The following is a 21,272-nucleotide window of genomic DNA, read 5'->3' as shown; positions in this document are numbered from 1 at the left end:
TTTGCTGACTAGTTTCAGTTAAGAGAAAAAGGTGCCGCCGCTTCCCTTGTAGCCTTTAGCCCAGTGGCTGGGTCCTCAGCTGGGAGCCCCAGGTTCAATCCCCCCGTGTGATTCCATGAGAGCTCGACCCGCTGGGCTCCAGGTGTCTGATGACGTCCCCCTGTGTCTAAACACTGCTATGGGCACTGGGCCAGAGCGTGGGAGTGAGAATGACTCTGCAGCCCAGTGAGTCAGGCCCCCACCTGGGAGCCCAGAGTCCAGCTCCCCTGCTCCAGTGACCCTGTAATTATTGATCCATAACCCCAGTGAGGGGAGGGGTTACAGCCCCTGGCACAGCAGTGTCTCAGCCATGTCAGCCGGGGTTTCCTTGCACTGATGTAGCTGCACCGGTGCAAACCCCTAGTGCAGACGCACTGTGCAGCTGTGAACTGGGACTGGTCCCCGGTGCAGTTTCTCCCAGATGGAGGGGGCAGTAAGAGAGGAAATGCCCCCTCCCCTCCCCACTGCCCTGGCCTCATTAGCAACAGCCGAGTAGTCCTCATTTATACCCACTCCTGCAATCTTCCATTATAATGCCCCCCAAGTGAGCCCAATCCAGGCAACTGCCCCCATGGGGGTGGGGCTGGACCGGGCAATGGGAGGGGATGACTGTGGGGTTTTCCTGGCTGGAAGGTGGGGCTTGTGACGCCTGCCAGCATGGAGAGTCCCAGCTGCTCCACCTGGGGCAGGGCTGCACCCCCAGTGTATGTGGGGAGAGCACCGACCTGCTCTGAGCGAGAAACCAACCACACATGGCCCGACAGCAACAGAGATTCCCTGGGGCCTGCCTCTCCCTCACCCACCTCTGGCTCCCGCCCCTCCCTTGCCCTTCCCCCACCCCTGTGAGGGACCCTGGACCCTGTGTCTATTCTGACCCCTCACCAACATCCCTCCCGCTCTTCTCACCCCTTTCTGCTCCCCTGGGCCCCTGCCGCTCTATTCCCACTTTTCCTCCCTGGCACATGCCCCTGCCCTCCACCCATCTCTGCCCCGCTGGGACAGCCCATCCCTTCTCCCCCTGCCATCCTGGCATCTGCCCCTCTCCCCCAAACATTCTCTGCACCCTGGAGCCCTCCCATCACTTCACACCCCTGCTATGTCCTGGCATCCACCTCTCCCCTTTCCCTCCTCTGTGCCATGTCTCCCACCCCTCCCCTCACCCTCCTCTGCTGTCCTGACTTTCACCCTTCTTACCCCCCTCAGCCCTCCTGACACCTGCCCCTCTCCCCACCCTCTCTGACCCCTGGCACCCGCCCCTTCCCTCGTCCCCCTGTGCCCACCCCTCCTCTAGCCCCACTCTGACCCCCTGGCACCTGCCTCTCCCCAATGCCCTCTCCTAACACCTCCCTCTGCCCACCTGCCCTGCCTCTCACCCCTCTCTGCCCCCTGGTGCTTCTCCCTCCCCTCCTCTGCCCTCCCTGTGCCTGCCCTTCTGCTCAACCCCCTCAATCCCCTGGCACCTGCCCTTCCCCTTCCCTCCGCACCCTTCTGCTGCCTGCCCCTTCCCTCCCTCCTCCTGCCCCCCAACACCTGACCCTGCCCTTGGCCCCTTCCTTCCTGGTGCCCAGCCCCTCCCCACCCTCTGCCCCACTGACCCTGCTCTCCTCTCGCCCCTCTGCCACCATCGCCCATGCCACCTTCTCCTTATTTCTCACCCCTGCCCCTCCCCTCCCCCTGTGGCTCCAGGACACCTGCACCCCTCACCACCCCTCCAGTCCCCTGGTGCCAGCTCCTCCTCTGCCCCAAGTCCCAGCTCTGCCCTGGCCCCATCTGCCTCCCTGGTGCCTGCTGTTTCCTTTGCCCCATCTGCCTCCCTGGTGCAAGTCCCTTCCCTTGCCCCCCTTTGGGACCCCCTGGTCTCAGCCCTTCCCCTCACCTCAGCACTGCCCCACCCCTCCCCTCACCCTCTCCTAACTTCTGGGCCCACACTCCCTTCATCCTCCCTCTGACCCCCGGTGCCCACATCTGCATGCACACGCCTCTGCCCCCCTAGGGCCTGCCCTTCTCCACACCCCTCCCTCTGCCCCCCTTCTGCTCACCTGCTCCCTCACCCCCCATTCTGCCCCTGTGGCACCAATGCCTGTTCATTCGCTCCCCCCCATGGTTCCACCTCCCCACTCCTCATCATCTCACCCCCTGGCAGCTCACCCGCCCCTTGATTTCCCCTGCCCCATTGGAGCTCCCCCATTCCCTCACACCTCTCTGCCCCCTAGTGCCTGTCCCTTCCCTTGCTTCTATGTGCCCCCTGGGGTCCATCTCCTCCTTCTGCCCTGGTGCCCACCCCTCCCCCCACCCCTTGCAGCGCCCTGGAACCTGCCCCTCACTCCCCTCTGTCCTCCCGGTGCCTGCCCCATCCCTTGTCCCCGCAGCCTCCTGGGGTCCATCCCCTTCTCCCATGGGGTCCACCCCTCCCCTCCCCACCAGCAGCCACCTGGAACCTGCCCTTCCCTTCACACCCCTCTGTCCTCCTGGTGCCCCTCCCTTTCCTTATCACCCCATAGCCCTTGTGCCTGCCCCACCCCTATGTCCCTCCCTCCCCCCCTCTGCTCCTGTCACCTCCCCCTCCCCTTTCCTCTGCCAGCATCAGTCTGTCACCTCCCCTCCCCCACCTCCCCTGACAACTTCTCACCTCTCCCCCGCTCCTCCTGCCCTTTCCCCGTGTTGTCAGAGTAGTACCGGTGTGGTGCTCTGCTTTCTCCTTGTTGATATCACTCGGCTGCGTGCATGAGTTCCCTCGGTGTGTTGCCCCAGCTCTGCGCAGATAGCTGACACAGCAGATCCGACGAGAACCCCCAATAGCCACAGAGTCCAGTAAGATGCAAAGTCACGTTGACTAGGTTTATTGCGACCTCGGACACAATGGCAGTTCCCTGTAGGTTTCTTAGCCTAACTCAGGGCATACTACGAGAAAGTGCCTCTTGGCAATGGACCCGGCTCAGTCATTGGCGGGACTTTCTACTGCCCCCTCGGCCCGACAAAGGCACCGCCCCAGGGATGCATTCTTATACACAGATACAAACAAGTTCCACATCACACCTGACGTATGCTTCCACGTAGCTAGGTACAACCCCTCTACGTATTAAGGTGCCGCCTTCTACCTTGTACATGTTGGTTCGATCAAAACAACTCTATCCATCATTTTACCCTTTTGCTCCTGTCATTGGGATGGGCCAGCCTGTTCTTTATTATCTGTGTGGAATGTGCAAGTATGTGAATGTTCAGTACCTTTTAGGTACGTATCAGCCCTTTCCTTGCCAGCTTCTGTGAGCAGGGCCTGCCTCTGGCTCACAGCTTAACTTTGCTTTATGTTAGCAAAGTCTTGACCATTACTTTAGTTCAGGCCTCAGGCCTCATCCCAGGCATCTGATACCAAGGTTTATATCTTAGGGCCTCCTCTTACTACACCCCGCATTGTCTCCTCACAGGCAGAGGGGCCCTGACTCCCCTCAGGCCACAACCCCCCCCCCCACACACACACACAGTGATTAACGGGGATGCAGGTTAATTTCCCTTTGATCCCAGTGACCAGCCCCTGCCCCTGGCCCTGACTCTGTGACTCTCTCCCCAGTGGACATGACTCTGGATCCGGACACAGCAAATCCCTGGCTCGTCCTGTCTGAGGATCGGAAATGTGTGAGATACGGAGTCACACGCCAGGATCTGCCCAACAACCCTGAGAGATTTGATCCTTGTGTCTGTGTCCTGGGTGCTGAGGGGTTCGCGGGCGGGAGGCGTTACTGGGAGGTGAAGGTGGGAGACAAGACGAGATGGAACCTGGGGGTTTGTAGGGAATCTGTGAGCAGGAAGGGGCAGGTCACACTCACACCTGGGAATGGATACTGGGTCGTGTGGCTGAGGGATGGGGAATACGAGGCCCTCACCTCCCCCCCAACCCCCCTCCCTGTGAGCGTCAGGCCCAGCCGGGTGGGGATTTTCCTGGACTATGAGGCGGGCGAGGTCTCGTTTTACAATTTGACTGACAGGTCCCATCTCTTCACTTTCACTGACACCTTCTCCGGGACGCTCCGCCCTTATTTCTATCCTGGTCTCAGTACCGGGGGTGAAAACGCAGCTCCCCTGATAATCTGCCCGGTCCCAGCTGAGGCCGGAGGGAATCTCGGTCCCTGACAGTGACCCCGTGGCACAGACTGGCCCCTTCCAGCCCTGCTGCTCTTCCCAGACCCGGGGGGTGGGGCAGTTACTGCAGCAACTGGACTTTCTGTGCTGACCGGACACTGCCAGTTTCCCTTTTCAGCTGGAGGTTCCAGTTGAAAACTGGACACCTGGGAACCCCCAGCCCCCACCTTCCCCATCCCCTGCCCCAGGGGTAGCAGATGGTGGGGGATGGGGTCATTCACTGCTGTCAGAATTTTCTACCCCTGTGAAATCTCAATATAAAATATGAAAGAAAAAAGATCATTTTAATTTAGAAAATATTATTGTAACAAGGTGTAAATACAAGAATATTTTAATTTACATTTCAACAGTATTTCAAAAAGAAGCATATAAATATATTTATATTTATGTTTTATTTTCCCCTCAAATCTATAGTGAAGTTTAACATCTCTAAATAACGTCATTTGTATTTCAGCTGTGGAATTTCAAGAAACGCAAAATATTTTCTTAACAAAATGAACTATTAAATTGTCAGATTTGGTTGTTCAGTTACAATGTACATGAGTCATAAACATCACAACTACACACATGTGCAGCTGCTCTCTCTCCCTCTCCCCCTCTCCCTCTTGACTGGTTTTCTCTGGAAGGCAGAGCACTTGCACTACACCTTTGAAAATTAATAGTTGAAAAAATGATAGAATTAATTAAGCAGTACATTTAAATTAACTCACACGAGATTATAAAATAATCTTTGAACTCCTTTTAGCATTAATTCATGTGATTTTTAACTTTCTAGCTACATATCATTTGTAATCAAGATATGACCCTTCCTTTCTTTTTCTCACATCAGTTAATGAAACACGGTCCCCAACCTCTAATGCTCTCTTCCGATCGATAGAAATCTCTTCTACAATCTCCATTTTTTAGTTTATTTTTCTTTAGACATATTATTTGCAGGCAATGTACTGTCACTGTGCACTGTTGATTTCAATGTACTGCCAGGCTCTTCATGTTCTTGCTTATAAGGACACAACAAATGTAGTTTGATAAAGAAATAGAGAAGGGGTTGTATTCCTTTACTCAGTCATCACAAATTAACTTAATTGTATTAAAGACGCCAGCACTTAATGACACATAACATGAAATTTGGTGAAGCTTTTTGGCAAACCTTTCTTCTCGGCCATAAATCAGTCGAAAGGATGATATTTTTGTTGTCATGTGAGGTTTAGAGTACAAAGAAAATAACCTTTCTCCAGGAAATTCATCACAATTCCTCTGGGTTCTGTCCACCACCTTCTCTGATGCTCTGTAAAAATAGTGACTAATTGATCTAATTCCTTGAAATTAGCTGTTGAACCTAATTTCTTGAAGATCTAACTGAGCAGAGTCTGAGGGGAGGCACATCACATGGCATTGCTAGGACTCCTTTTTGTTTTAAAAGTGATGTGTGATGAACATTTGCAATGTAATAATTCAGTTTTGAAGATTTATTCATAATATGCCATACATGGCAGAGTGCCCTAAACTTACCTGAGTTACTTTCTCTATTTCTCACTGAATTATTTGTAATTACTGTGTTCCCTTATCCAATCTTATTGTGTTATTACATGGGGAAATATGTTGGCAAATAGGTTAATATCCAACATCGCTTTTACTACCTGACAAGACACAAAAATATGTTGTCACTCACAATTGACACCATGAAGTGTCATGAAGAGATTGCAGGCAATGTTCATTTTTAAATTTCTAACTCTGAATGGGCTTCCCCATCAGTTCCTGCAACCCCTGGCTGGCAGATCTCTGTGTGAATTAAGCAGCTGGCAATCTGCCAGGGAACTTCCACCAAGCATCTTTATGACTTTTTATGGTGCATCACAACATAGCAGCAGTTACGAGGAGCCTCCTTCCTGCTCCCTGATTCAGACTTTTATACTGCTGCTTTCGGCTCAGTGCTGAGCTAGTGACCTCCTCAGGCTCCCTACAGGTGCAAGTGATCCCCTCTGCCCTTCCAAACCCAAACTACTCAGTCCCTCCTATTCTAACTGCACCCGGTGCCCTGGGTGTTCTCAGTGACCAGGGTGCTGGCTTCCAAAGGACTCAGTTTGTAGCTGCTAACAGCCCCTGTCACACGGCCATGATTGTGTAATTGATCCTATAGTGAAAATGTAAACTGTTACCTCATGATTCAGTTCACAACTTAGATCTGCCAGTATCTGTTCTGCACAGCCATGTTGATATATAATTTTACATGTCTTCTTCTCCACCTCATGTGCTGTCATAGTTCTAAGTGGAAATTCTCCTACTTCTTTTGAAAAATCATCGGTAGCTGTCAGTACATACTGGTATCGCGTCTGTGGTACTGGATAGAGCCCGATTAAATTTGCTCTCAGCAGTTCCTAGGGTTTAACAACCAATGTGCAAGAACACAGGCTGGAGTTCTCATTTGGATCTTGCCTATGACATTTTTATTATAATCCCATATATAGTAAGCAAAGTAAACATTCTAATGTGGTTTCTATAATAGTTGATGTCTCCACACAGTCAGAATCTAACTTTTGGTGTTTTTCAGACATAAATAAATACAGGCCAAACTTCCGCAACTCAAAACTTGTGTCGGAGAAAAACTCAGTTCTCGCTTTTTCGTTTGGGTGCAGCAAAATCAAATACTTTATTATTTCTCCAGTAATTACAATGGAGGAGAGAGTGCCATAGGACACAGGGTCGCCCCAGTCCCGGACAGGTCTCTCAACTGGTAAACAATTACAGCAAGCCTTTATACTTTTGTTACAGACAATAACTAGCAATAATACAGACAATAAAGAGCAACAACTACATTTTGTTTATACATAAGCCATTCTGCTATCTTGTTTTCTCACTCCTAAAAGACACCAGGCTGCATATTTGGTTATCAGTTACAAGGTCGTAATAACTTTTTACACAGTTCTTTCCCTCTGCCTCACACTATCCTTGCTTCTAGAAGTCTCACGTCATTAGGGTTACAGCTGGGCTAACTCTTGCTAACTGACTGACATGCATTAAGATCCCCTTCAAATCCTTATTAATTCTTTCCCTGCTTCCACACTCCCCCCTTTTGTACTTCCAGTACAACAAATATTTTCAAATCTCTATTTGCATTAATTCATGGATTTCAGAGTCTACATCAGATGTTTCAACCTTAGGGGTTTTGATTGGATGTAATGACAAAGCATGATTAGCATGAACATGAAAGGTATTGCTATGATTACATTTTTTTACAACAACAACAACAATAATATAATCCTAAGCTAACTAACAACACTACAAACAATAACATTCCCATAGGAATAATATAATGGGGCTGTTGTACAATTTTGGTTACAAAGCACAAGACATCATACTTAGTACATAAAGTAGACACTCTATAAACTATATGAAAGGCATTCTTTTCAGCTTGATAAATATTCTGAAGCATGTGAATTTGCCCTTGCAATTCAGAGAGTCTTTAAACCTCTGGTAACAATGAAAGCAAATTTTGAAACCGATCAGGCACTACTCTAGTCCAATTAAAATATACCTGAAATCTAAGAGCTACTTGCAACATTCTATCTGCAGGCCAGTAAATGATATGATTGCCTGCAGCAGTGGTAAGATTAATATGTATATCTTGCAATGTGGTGGCTTTAACGTACACACAGCTATCATTAGCTTGAAAAAGTGGGTGTCCCGTCAGGGTAGTTCCTTGACCTCCACCCTCTCAGCAAATATTGTCATAAACAGTGACAACTTCCCCTGGCTTCAGTTTATAGATACACTGAGCTGTGGTGGTTCTAACGGCCAAAATGTCCATCGACTCTCTATTCTTATCCAAAATGTCAGGTGTTATTCTAGGGGTACTGTCTATAAATCAGTTAGGTATACGAGGTGGTCTAATTTCCCAGATGTCTCGGTAAATAATTCAGTCCCACATGCATCCTCCCCATGGACCCGGCAGGATTCGGTATGTGGGAGCCCACACGCACCCTAACCGGTCCATATGCTTGGAAGGAGCACTGTGAATGTCCACACTTCCATCCAGAAAGTGACCAAGTATGTTTCCATGACCATAGATCAGATGGTATTCCTGACGTGTCTGTAAGGGCAGTGGGCCAAGTCTGGTGCTCAAGATCACTCGGAATGGCCATCAGCTGGTCATTCAGGAAATCCTGGATTTCTAAACATACTAGATCCCACTGCAATGCCTTCCCAGCCTCAGTGATATTCAATACCATCTCTGTGAGTAACTTCTGGGTCATAGAACTAAGGGTGGAAATGACGTGTAACTCACCAACTCCAGCCTGTACTTAAGATAGCTGAGCTTTAAAATAAAGCTAGTGGCCTTTTCTAGTTGGCCCAATTTTTTTATCATGTTCTTGGCTTTTAAAAATATTCCAAATGGCTGCTGCACTATTGGCCGTAGCCCACAGGGATCTGGTCAATTTCCTTTTTCCAGAGGAAATAACCCAGGCTTTCTGTTGTGCTAATCTAATGGCAGCCCCTTGTGAGCAATCTGGATATGTAAAAGTGATCTGAAAACTGGATAAGGACAATGTCATTTAAAATCCAATTAGGGAGGGCAATACATACTGAAGGATTTATCCAAAACATAGGGCGCAGCCTGTAGAATAAACCCCAAAATCCAATTAATACCACATTCCCAAGCATGGGTCCCACAAATTTCTTCCTGCCAGTGTATAATTCTTTGGGTTTCTTCACCAGGGTCAGTTCTCAATGTCCTTTCTGGTCAGGAATTCCTGGACTTTGGCAATGTCAGTGGAGTGGGTGTTTCTTCTTCTTTCCCGAAGCAGTCGTGGTTCAGCATCCTACAGGGGAGATTACCAGGACATCACCCTGTAATGATTTTGCTTCTTCTAGAAAAATTCAGAGGCACAGTTGGTTTGTCAGTGGACAAGGGAGAGGTTGCTAGCACGTCACTTTGTCCTTTTTTCCTGCTGTCCAGAAGCACAGTAGAACTAGAAGAAAGAATAGGCTAATTATCAGTAGGAGAATTCTCCTGATGTGGAGGGGTCTTTTTGCAGTGAGAATCCTGGGTCCAAGCAGTCAGTCTTTGGCACTTCACAGCAGTGTTGGTAGTCAACAGGACTTGGAAAGGGCCTTTCCACGGTGGAGCCAAGGCAGTCTTTCGTTGATGGATCTTTATGTAGACCCAGTCTCCTGGTTCCAACGAGTGGCAAGATTGCAAAGGATCCTTGGTAATGCTTCCTTCACCTGTGTGTAAAAAGACTTAACACATTTCATTAGTGCCTGACAATACTTAAGCATTATGTCATCCATCAAATGAATGTCCATCTGAGCTAGGGTTAGTGGGGGTGCAGCTGGTAGTGGCATTGGGCGTCCTGTCAAAATTTCATGAGGGCTGAGTCCAGTCTTTCAATTGGGAATGGCTCTCATACTCATCAGTGCCAAAGGAAGGGCATCTGGCCACTTTAAGTTTGTCTCAGCACAAATCTTGGCCAGTTTATTCTTTAAAATCCGGTTCTGGCGTTCCACTGTCCCAGCAGACTGTGGGTGGTGAGGGCAGTGAGCTGCACATAACTCCTTTACAATTTGTCCAGTAAAATGAGTTCCACGATCACTGTTGATACTCACAGGGATGCCAAAACATGTATAAAAATCTTTAAGCAGAAGTTTCACAACAGTCCTGGCATCTGCTTTCCTGCAAGGAAAAGCTTCAACCCAATTGGTAAATACATCAACTAAAACTAATACATATTCATAACCACAACATTTAGACATTTGAATAAAATCAATCTGAATATTTACAAAAGGTCCCCAAGGAGGAGGGTGGGCTGCCCGGTGCACACCAATCTCGTTTAGCTGCAGCAACCATCCCCCCCTTTCCTTGGTAGTCAGCCAAGTCTTAGCTGTGAGCGGTGTCCTTGACTGGGGCCAGCGCCTTATCCTTAGACTGAGCATGCTAGCTATTCTTTTTTTTTCTTCCCTTCTTGGCTTTTTTAACCTACAAAGGAAACTTTCACTCTTCACTCATACACCTTCTTCCATACCATGAACACATAAACATTGCTGTTATACAGTACATTAGTCTTATTATTCAGTGTATGCCACATATACCCTTTCACTAAAATAACCTTATTACAGAACTTTGGAACAACAAACCAGGATAAGCACACCCACTTTGAGAAGTTTACTTAATATAACCTCTAGTCCAATAGTTTCCCACCATCCCCAGCCCTCTGGCTAGAAATCTGAGGTAGCCAGAAGGATCCCATGTACAATATGGGGAGTGGGTTAACTTTTCATGTCCTTGCTTCCCAAGACTGTTAGTATGCAAATTTTAATAACAATTTTTAATTAAAAGTATTGGCCAATGTAGTTTTTTTCTCTTACTTAAGACAATGTATTAGACTTTAGTATATCACATTTTTCTGATGTATCCAAACACTTTGTATTCTAAGTTGAACAAAACAAGTATCTGCATATCAATTCAACACTTCCGCTTGATTTCAAACCAGACCAACCCATGAAAATATTAAACACATCAATTCTGGCCACGAGACAAACACCACAAGACAGAACATAGAACACAAAACATAATTTTTACTCTGTCAGTAAATGCATGATATGTTGAATGCTGTTCAGCTGGCATTAGTTTTCTTTGATTATCTGAAAGACAAAAACAGAGGTCTACCCCTTCTGGGCAGTCAATCATTACTTAAAATATACAAATACTCTTGTTGATTTCAGGCAAAACAGGGGAATTACCCCACATTTTCTTGTATGTGTTTTATAGGCAGCCCAGGTTTCAGTGGCTTCTACCTTATCAGTTAGATAATTTGCATTAATACAGATGCTTTCTGGCTTGCTTTTTACTTTTAACTTTTGCTTTTAAACACTGAAAGAAAACATCACCACTTACAGTGCCCTTAGAGCCTAATACAATTTTCATTACATAGCACTGTATACATTCTTCAGCTAATTCAACAAAATTGTTCATAGCCAAATGATTGCAATCTAATAATTTCTTTGCCTGAATTTATTTACAAACATTTTAAAGACACCAAAAACTTTTCTCTTTAGCATTTTTACAAAGTTCAACTGCTGTTCCCTCCAGCAACTACAGAGTTAACTTCTCACTCTCCTTTAAATCACTTGCTCTTCCCTTTCAACAGCCACTTACCAATTCAAATCACCATTCCAAATATCCTCCTGAGTATTTGAAATCCTCATGCTTATACTCACTTACTCCTTCCTTCCACTACACCCTCAAAAGTTTCCAACCTGTTCTCCAATCTCTCTGTCTGTTGCCTGCCCGCCTGGGCCCGATCCTGCTTTTCTCGCTGAACCGTCCCTTCCATGGGCACCAACTTGTTCCACTACCAGTTTAGCTAGGAGGGTGGGCTTCTCAACTAGCCCCCACCCTTCTGGTCTTTTCCCTAAAACATTTTTACTCACAAGACTACCCGAGTCCTCCCTTGTGAGGCTTGCCACCTGGGCAAAAATACATAGTCATTGGGTAAAGGCCATTTACTTAACACATAATCCAAACCCCTTTAGGGGGTCTACCCAGAGACCCACCCATTTGTCTGCTGACACTTAAACAGAAAAGAAAATTACACAGAGAGCAGAGAAAATTACAGTCTAAGCCAGATTTTTCTACTTCTATTACATTGTCCGTTACAGGGGGCGGGACAGAAGGATCTCAATACAACCTCAGAGCTTCATCGCACACATGGCTTCCACCCTGAGGAATTACGAATGAGAAGTTCAGTTCCGCCCACACACCTAACGCCCAAATGAACAGAGCAGAAAAACAACAGTAATCGGTTAAACAGAACAGAACCAGATAGTGCACCAAAACCAGATAGTGTTTCCTTATTCTATTAGGGCTCACCTTTAATCATGCAATTCTTAAGATATAACACCAACAGTACCAAACAAAGCAAACATAAAATAACAAGGGTAAAACAGATAGATGGTGTAAATTCTGCAGGGCTCCCCCATTCTCAATTGCTCACCAAACTGTGACAAATTTCTGTTACCAATTTATCCCTCATGTCAGGTGATCAGACTGACACTGCAGGAGGTTGGGGGAAGAAAACACACCATATAACCACATTTTAAAGCTTCATTAAAAATAATAAAACAACAATGGAGAGTGTTCGGAACGCTCCCACCTCACTCAGGAAAAATATGAATGCTCCAAGCCTTAAGCCACTTTAATACTCACACATGTCCAGACTGGCCATGTCTGTGTATAACGGTCAGAGAAGGGGGAATAGGTGGACGGGAGAATATCCTGTATACAGCTTGTTCAGAATTTCCAACATACTTCTGCTCTTGGGATGGCTGTTCTTTTACACCCTGGAATCTCCTGCGGTGTCTCTTTCAGAGATTCCAGTTCAGGTCAGCTGCCTGTGGCTTTTCCAGTGTCACCAAGCCACACCAGCTACAAGGTCGCAGAAGCACACTGCTGGATCTCACTGGAAAGTTAAGCTTTGCAAATGTAATTTCAATTCTGTAACTTGTATTGCCTTTGGTTTGCCTGTCTCTATTTTCCACAACCAGCTGGGGCTGAAAGCAGTTTTTCTTTGCACTTAGCATAGTCCGCGCTGGTTCTTGACCTTGAACACAAAGCAACTTTCCCTTTATCTCTGGGACAAGCTGCATTTCAAATTAACCCGTTCCTAGACAAATTGCTCATACTGTGTCAGAGGCTTTTCTTTGGTGATTAAAAGCTCCTCTGAGATATATGCTCTTATCTAGATTGAAGGTACCTTCTAATGGGCATTGTTTAGATGGATCTTCACGTGTGTGAAGATTCCAATTCTCTAAATACCTGCAGGTTTTACGACCACAATGTACATACATGTAATATGCTGGGGTACCCTTAGGGGGTGAGGTGGAATGTTTAAACTGTCCCTTACCCATTTTCCACTTACACACACAAAGAGGGTGCCCTGTCCGCGCTAGTGGCTCATAAACTAAGGATCTCTCCCTACAGGGCACTCTACACAGGAGAGACTAACGAGGATGACCATGACTCTCCTACACCTCCCTTCAGCAAAGAGCGTCGGCTAGTCTCTGGGAGATGGCGCCGCTTACTCTGATTGCATCCAGTGAGATGATCAGACTGTCAGTAGCCCACACGGAAAGGAAAGGGGAGGGAAGATGGGTTCACACGCTCCTAGACCCAGGTAGCTTCCTCGCCGGACGATGTCAGCCCACCGTGGGTCGGATTTCCTAAAGATCCACTAGTTACCGGGCTTGCGTTAGAGTAGTCCTGGTCATGAGCATTCGCTTCACAGGGTACTCTGGGTGTCTTCCGGTAACAGTCACTCACACTGGTATATACAAACACACACACACCAAGACCATTATTTCCTATTACCACGATGCATCTTATCCTGCTGCACAGTCAATAAGTTCAGATGGCATGAGCCCAACAGAGACAGACGTCCCCGCAGACAGTCCTCCTCCCAGTGCAGCTCTGGGGCATATGATGGGGGATTTTTTACAAGAGCTCTCCATACAAACAGCTTCAGAAGCTACCCATTCGCTGACAAAACAGAAGTAATTGAAGGATCGTGTTGTAATTAAGTGATCCTTCTGGTGGCCACCTTTCCTGGCTCTCTAACTGATACTGAGGCCAGTCTACTGTACAGAATCTTTTCAGTTTACTTTTAGTCATTGGATCCAAACCAAATACCTTCCAATTTGCTAGAATGCATTCTAGGGGCGTACACCGTGTCCTACCTATACTCTGTCCCTGCCCCATACTCTAGGGAGACACTGGGTGTCCCCAGATCTTAACAGGAAAAAAAAGGTTGACAGCACTGGACTGTTCCTACCTTATCCACAGGACCGGTTCCTCACCATTGCCCGCAACTGCTTCTCCACTATCTGAGTGCGTTGCACCGTTGTGTCCACCAAGGTCAGCCTGACGCGTCTCTGCCGAGGCCCCCGGTAAAGACACCAGTGCGCGCTGGGCGTCGGCTGTGACCATCGTCCACCGGCCATTGGAGGAGTCCGGGCAAGGCACAATTTTGCCTCGAGCCGACCCAGGGACACCAAAACTGTTGCCGGCTCAAAGGGCCCGAGGAAAAGCAACAGCGGGGGTTCGTTGCCCGGTGTGCGTCGCACTAATTAACACACCAGGGTGGAAAAGCAAACCAAGTTTATTTGAGCCCAAATAAGGTGCCAGGGAGAAAAAGCATTCTCAAATCCTGCACACCCGCGCGCAGGTGGGGTCCCAGCATTTATACCCTAAGCTGTTTGTGTAAGCCTTTTGTTAGGTTTTCCCCCTCACCCCTCCCTTCCCAACAGCAATTACTTTAAACATTACATTTCAGCGTGTTAGAAAAGTTCCCATTCGCATATTTATCTATGGCTTTCACAGCACAGATGCATGCAGATTTTTCTCCCCCTTCTCCCCCTCCTCCCCGCCGCTTTTGCTGTTTCAAACTGTCCTGCAGCTGTAAGCTAAGACTGCTGACAGTTACACATTTTGCTTGCTGTCTGTTAACATCTTAGGCTGGTTAAAGTTCACAGCATGGAAGACCTTTGGTTCACTCAGGCCTTCAGTCACAACTTTGGTTTACTTATGCCTAGTGACACCAACAATGGAGATCCATTGAAGAGTGTCAGTAGTAGCAGTGCAGAATAGGAGGTGTCCTATCACATTGAGCCATATCAGGTTATGACATAATATTCTATTTTATCGGTCTTTTATTCTTTTGAAATTGTTAAGAGCAGCAACTACTTAGCTCAGACTGATGCATCTCATCTAGTTTTCTAGATCACAGTGTCTCCTCTTTGTCTACGACGAGACAGTTTAATGCACTGTGACAAACAGGAAATGCTCTTGTTTTGCACCCCCTGCTGCTGGCCGAGTTTCTCCGTCCCCTGGCAATAAGATCGACTCTTGTTTTCACAGCCAGTCGATCGCCCTAGTGTCATCACCCTGCCTGCTGGCTGGGCAGGGTAACTCCTCAGGTCATCACCCTCTCCAGCCTGTCTTGGGCTTGGAGAGTGAGGAGGAAAGCGAGGGACATCTGCTGACCCTGAACATCTGCCATCCATCATACCATCACCTAGAGCAAGTGAGTGGCATTAGGGTTTCTCAATGGCTTCCCCTGTCTATCTGGAAAGAGTCAGAAAGAGGGGGAGAGAACATCTCCAAAGGGTGATTTCATTTGCAAACAGCCCCCAAGAGCCCCTCACTCTCAGACTGGGCAGGGACTTCTCCAGAGCCGTTCCAGTGTGTTTGGCAAGGTCCCAGCAATGGGGCTCCCAGCCCTTCCCTTGTGGGACACTGTTCCCCAGGCTGAGAGTCTCTGAGCTGGGCCAGACCCTGTGAGCATGGAAATCAATGGGGAGTGAGGAGGGCCCTGGTCTTCCTGTGCCTTGGGTCTTTGTGACTGCGAGAGAAGAGGGAAAGAAGGAGGCTGGTGGCTGTAGGGAGCCAAGGGAGGAGAAATAAATAGTTAATGATGAATCCTAGGGGCTTTGTCTTTTGTGGTGAAGAGTTTAAAATGGGTCTGCAAGTTTATTCTGCATGAGGGGGTTGGTTTGGGATCTCTGCAGGGAACTGTGACTCTCCACCACTGTGAGGCAGGCCGGGCATCTCACTATCCTTTGCTACCTCGTCCCTTCCCCACTGGGCTGAGAGCCCGGGCTGCCATCGGGCATAGGGGCACCACCAGTTTAATAATACTGCGTAGGGCCCCATAAATCCTAAGTATCAGAGGGGTAGCCATGTTAGTCTGGTTCTGTAGAAGCAGCAAAGAATCCTGTGGCACCTTATAGACTAACAGACGTTTTGCAGCATGAGCTTTCGTGGGTGAATAACCACTTCTTCGGATGCAATCAGTGGAAATTTCCAGGGGCAGGTGTATATATAAGCAAGCAAGAAGCAAGCTAGAGATAACGAGGTTAGATCAATCAGGGAGGATGAGGCCCTGTTCCAGCAGCTGAGGTGTGAAAACCAAGGGAGGAGAAACTGGTTCTGTAATTGGCAAGCCATTCACAGTCTTTGTTTAGTCCTGAGCTGATGGTGTTAAATTTGCAGATGAACTGGAGCTCAGCAGTTTCTCTTTGAAGTCTGGTCCTAAAGTTTTTTTGCTGTAGGATGGCCACCTTAAAATCTGCTATTGTGTGGCCAGGGAGGTTGAAGTGTTCTCCTACAGGTTTTTGTATATTGCCATTCCTAATGTCTGATTTGTGTCCATTTATCCTTTTCCTTAGAGACTGTCCAGTTTGGCCGATGTACATAGCAGAGGGGCATTGCTGGCATATGATGGCATATATTACATCGGTGGATGTGCAGGTGAATGAACCGGTGATGGTGTGGCTGATCTGGTTAGGTCCTGTGATGGTGTTGCTGGTGTAGATATGTGGGCAGAGTTGGCATTGAGGTTTGTTGCATGGGTTGGTTCCTGAGCTAGAGTTACTATGGTGCGGTGTGCAGTTGCTGGTGAGAATATGCTTCAGGTTGGCAGGTTGTCTGTGGGCGAGGACTGGCCTGCCACCCAAGGCCTGTGAAAGTGTGGGATCATTGTCCAGGATGGGTTGTATATCCCTGATGATGTGTTGGAGGGGTTTGAGCTGGGGATTGTATGTGATGGCCAGTGGAGTCCTGTTGGTTTCTTTCTTGGGTTTGTCTTGCAGTAGGAGGCTTCTGGGTACACATCTGGCTCTGTTGATCTGTTTCCTTATTTCCTCGTGTGGGTACTGTAGTCTTGAGAATGCTTGGTGGAGATTTTCTAGGTGTTGGTCTCTGCGGGGTTAGAGCAGATACGGTTGTACCTCAGTGCTTGGCTGTAGACAATGGATCTTGTGGTGTGCCCGGGATGGAAGCTGGAGGCATGAAGGTAGGCATAGCGGTCGGTAGGTTTTCGGTATAGGGTGGTGTTAATGTGACCACCACTTATTTGCACCGTGGTGTCTAGGAAGTGGACCTCCCGTGTAGATAGGTCCAGGCTGAGGTTGATGGAGGGGTGGAAGCTGTTGAAATCATGGTGGAATCATCGATGCCAACTCTGCCCACATATCTACACCAGCAACACCATCACAGGACCTAACCAGATCAGCCACACCATCACAGGTTCATTCACCTGCACGTCCACCAATGTAATATATGCCATCATATGCCAGCAATGCCCCTCTGCTATGTACATCGGCCAAACTGGACAGTCTCTAAGGAAAAGGATAAATGGACACAAATCAGACATTAGGAATGGCAATATACAAAAACCTGTAGGAGAACACTTCAACCTCCCTGGCCACACAATAGCAGATTTTAAGGTGGCCATCCTACAGCAAAAAAACTTTAGGACCAGACTTCAAAGAGAAACTGCTGAGCTCCAGTTCATCTGCAAATTTAACACCATAAGCTCAGGACTAAACAAAGACTGTGAATGGCTTGCCAACTACAGAACCAGTTTCTCCTCCCTTGGTTTTCACTCAACTGCTAGAACAGGGCCTTATCCTCATCCCTGATTGAACTAACCTCGTTATCTCTAGCTTGCTTCTTGCTTGCCTATATAAGCCTGCCTCTGGAAATTTCCACTACTTGCATCCGAAGAAGTAGGTATTCACCCATGAAAGCTCATGCTGCAAAACGTCTGTTAGTCTATAAGGTGCCACAGGATTCTTTGCTGCTTCTATAAATCCTAAGGACGGCCCTGGGTAAAACCCCTGGCTCAGGCTGCCTCTAGAGACACAGCCCAAAGGCACTGACTTCTAGGCCTGATTAGATGCCAGGGGCCAACCAAAGGAAGCCAATCAGGGGTTAGCAGAGCCTTAAAGCCCACATCAGGGACTGGTGATCTCACCATTATCACCTGACTCAGCACAGACTGGCCTAGTGCCTGTGGGGAGGGTCAGTGAGATGATTATCAGACAAACTCTGTGTCTGGGCGTGTCCATCCATCTCCTTATCCTCTTCTCCCAGGTTCCGGCTGCAGATGGAAAGGTTTGCCCCATAGTTAAGGTCAGGGGTGGCTCTAGGATTTGCGCTGCCCCAAGCAGGGCGGCACACTGCAGGGGGCGCTCTGGCGGTCGCCGGTCCCGCGGCTCTGGTTTTCCTCCCGCAGACATGCCTGCGGAGGGTCCGCTGGTCCCGCGGCTCCGGTGGACCTCCAGCAGGCATGCCTACGGATGCTCCACCGAAGCCGTGGGACCAGCGGCCCCTCCGCAGGCATGCCTGCGGGAGGTCCACCGGAGCCGCCTGCCGCCCTCCTGCGGGACGCCGCCCCAAGCGTGCGCTTGGCATGCTGGGGTCTGGAGCTGGCCCTGGTTAAGGTGCTAAGTTAACCTGCACAGATCCAGGTTTTGCTCTGTGTGAAGTAAGGTAAGTCATTTATTTTGTCTGGGCCTGAATTTCCCCTCTTCTAAATGGGGGTAACAGCCTTCCACATCGCACAGCACCATAGCCATTGTGTGGGGAGGAGGAGGTCAGATGAACCCATGTGCCTTCTCCCCACCAATTTGCTGCTTGCCTTGTAGTGAGCATGCTCACACAGACTGAGCATGCTCAGTTACCTCAGCTGAAGGCACTGCCCTGACTCTGCCCCCACACTACTGGCAGGTACAGGTGTCTCTGCACAGCAGTATGGTGAGTCTAAGCACATGGAAGTTTGTGAGTTGCTCAGACAATGCAGGGATGCGGGCCAGGTAAGGACCTGCAATAGCTAGGAGTGCAGCCCTTTCCTGTCCACATTAAATCACAAAAACGTCATACTGGGATTGTCGCAAGATTTCCTAATTTCACACTGACTCCTTCACTAGCTGGTGTTTCTCTTAATGCCACAGCTCTTGGAATCCTGTGATTACGTGACAATCTCAGCTCTCACTTTAACAAAAGTAAGTTTCTTGCTCTCAGGGCTGAGTAGAAAAGGTTGAGTACGTGACCAGAGCGAATCCTGCCTGCTTGCTCACAAACAAACAAACAAACAAACAAACAGTCCAGAATATAATTTTTTAGAAGAAAAACCCTCATGTTTTCTTCAGCAGCCTCTTGATTTTTGCTTACATGGTGCTGGCAATATTGCCTTGGCAGTGATCAGTTCAGGTTTTCAGGCCTGGTTTCTCCAGCAAAGGCTCTAATGACCTAAATATAAAAATGAGCATTCTGAGTGATTCCTTTACATCACCCTTACTCCAGGGGGGCTGTGCTCATTTGCTGCTTGGACCCACAGCCTGGCTCCATGTGCATTCCCACATCTTTCCCTATCTGTTAACTCTGCTGTTTTAGATAAATGATTACACGAAATTAGGGGGCTTTCCATGGGGGATGGGGATTTAAAGCCTGAGTTCTCAGTGGCACAGTATTGCCATCCCCAAACTTTTGAAAATCATGAGTCAGGACCCCCAAAATGATGTGATGCCTTTTGTGACACTAAAAAATAAAAATAATAATAAATGTTGAGTTCTTTCTATTTGCCTTCTGATTCTCATGCTTTAGGCTGACCCAGGTCACATTTTAAGTTTTTCTCTGCAACCAAGACAACTAGAAACTTCCTTTGTTTAGGTGTGTCCCTAACTTCTGTTTGCTAGGAGCTGGGAATGGGCAACAAGGGATGGATCACTCGATCACCTGCTCTGTTCATTCCCTCTGGGGCACCTGGCATTGGGCACAGTCGGAAGACAGGATACTGGGCTAGATGGACCATTGGTCTGACCCAGTCTGGCCATTCTTATGTTCATGAAATTCATTATAAAAACATCAATGTTGGCAACACTTTTGACACTGCGTCTTCTTTACACTGAGGCAGAGCTGCCTTAGCATATGTCAGAATCAGGCCTTTGAAACCTTGATTCCAGCTTAAGCAAGTTTTTGGCCTGTGAATTGAATATCCCTAGACTTGAAAGGATTAGATTTTATCGGTAGATGTCAGCAAATGTTGATTTCACTTTGCTCACACAAACCATGAAAAAACATTTCCATTGATAAGAACTGAAATTTACAAATAGCTACAGTAAGAAAAATGCTGCTTGAGGACTTACTAGAGCAGGGGTCGGCAAGCTGATTTTTAATGACATGCTGGAGCCTGCCGGGACTCCAGTGTGCCATTAAAAATGCTGCCGACACCTCAAGGTAAGGGGTCCGGGGCTGGGGGGGTGGGGGGGAGAGTTGGATAAGGGGTGGGGGCAGTCAGGGGACAGGGAGCAGGGTGGGTTGGATGAGGGATTGGGATCCCGGGGGGGTGGTTAGGGGCGGGGGTCTCTGGAGGGGGCAGTTAGGAAGCAGGAGGGGTGGATGGGGCATGGGAGTCCCGGGGTCTGTTAGGGGGTGAGGGGTGGATAGGGGTCAGGGCAGTCAGGGGACAGGGAGCAAGGAGGGTCCTGGGGGGCAGTTAGGGTGGGGGGTCTCTGGAGGAGGTGGTCAGGGGACAAGGAGCTGTGGGGGGTTGGATGAGTCAGGAGTTCTGGGGGGGCTGTCAGGAGGTAGGGGCGTGGAGAGGGGTTGGGGCAGGCAGGGAGCAGGGGGGGGTTGTATGGGTCCAGAGTTCTGGGGGTCCTGTCAAGGGGTGGGGAGCAGTTGGATGGGGCATGGGAGTCCAGGGGGTTCTGTCGGGGTGTGGATAAGGGTTGGGGCAGTCAGGGGAGAGGTAGGGGGTAGGGTCCTAGAGGGGCAGTCAGGGGACAAGGGGCAGGGAGGCTTAGATGGGGGTGGGGTCCCAGGAGGGGGTAGTTGGGACAAGGAGCGGGGGGGGGGGGTTGGGGTTCTGGGGGGGAGGGCAGTCACTCAGCCCTCTGCCCTGAGCCCTGCCCCCTCCCACAGCCCTCTGCCCTGAGCCCTGCAGCCCCACACACCCTCCAGGCCCCTGCCCTGAGCCCTGTACCACCCAGCCCTCTGACTCCTTCACTCCCTCCCATGACCCCAGCCCTGACTCTGGCACCCCCACACATACCCAGCTTCCCTATCCTGACATCTGCACCCCCCTCACATGCCCCCAGCCCTCTGCCCTGACTCTTGCACCCCCCACATCCCCAGCCCCGCCCACATCCCATGCACCCTGCACATCCCCACCCCCACCCTGAGCACCAAACGGGAGCTCCTGCACCCCCACTCACATTCCCAGCTGCACCCCTCACAACAAATGGGAGATGACCAGGTA

The 21,272-nt window shown here is 48.8% G+C and overlaps 1 protein-coding gene across 1 annotated transcript in view; it reads left to right on the top strand.

The window, feature by feature from the left end:
• LOC123346104 (butyrophilin subfamily 1 member A1-like) overlaps window positions 1–4,229 on the top strand; it is a 28,550-nt gene extending 24,321 nt beyond the window's left edge. Inside the window, exon 8 of the mRNA XM_044983326.1 lies at window positions 3,608–4,229. Within this exon, the coding sequence (XP_044839261.1) occupies window positions 3,608–4,167 (560 nt within the window). The 3' untranslated portion in view covers window positions 4,168–4,229. The remainder of the gene's footprint in view (window positions 1–3,607) is intronic.
• Window positions 4,230–21,272: the final 17,043 nt, after the last annotated feature.

Source organism: Mauremys mutica, chromosome 12, assembly GCF_020497125.1.
Source record: "Mauremys mutica isolate MM-2020 ecotype Southern chromosome 12, ASM2049712v1, whole genome shotgun sequence".
Lineage (NCBI taxonomy): Eukaryota > Metazoa > Chordata > Testudines > Geoemydidae > Mauremys > Mauremys mutica.
Note: the sequence above shows the minus strand (reverse complement) of the source record. Positions and strands in the feature narration are given on the sequence as shown.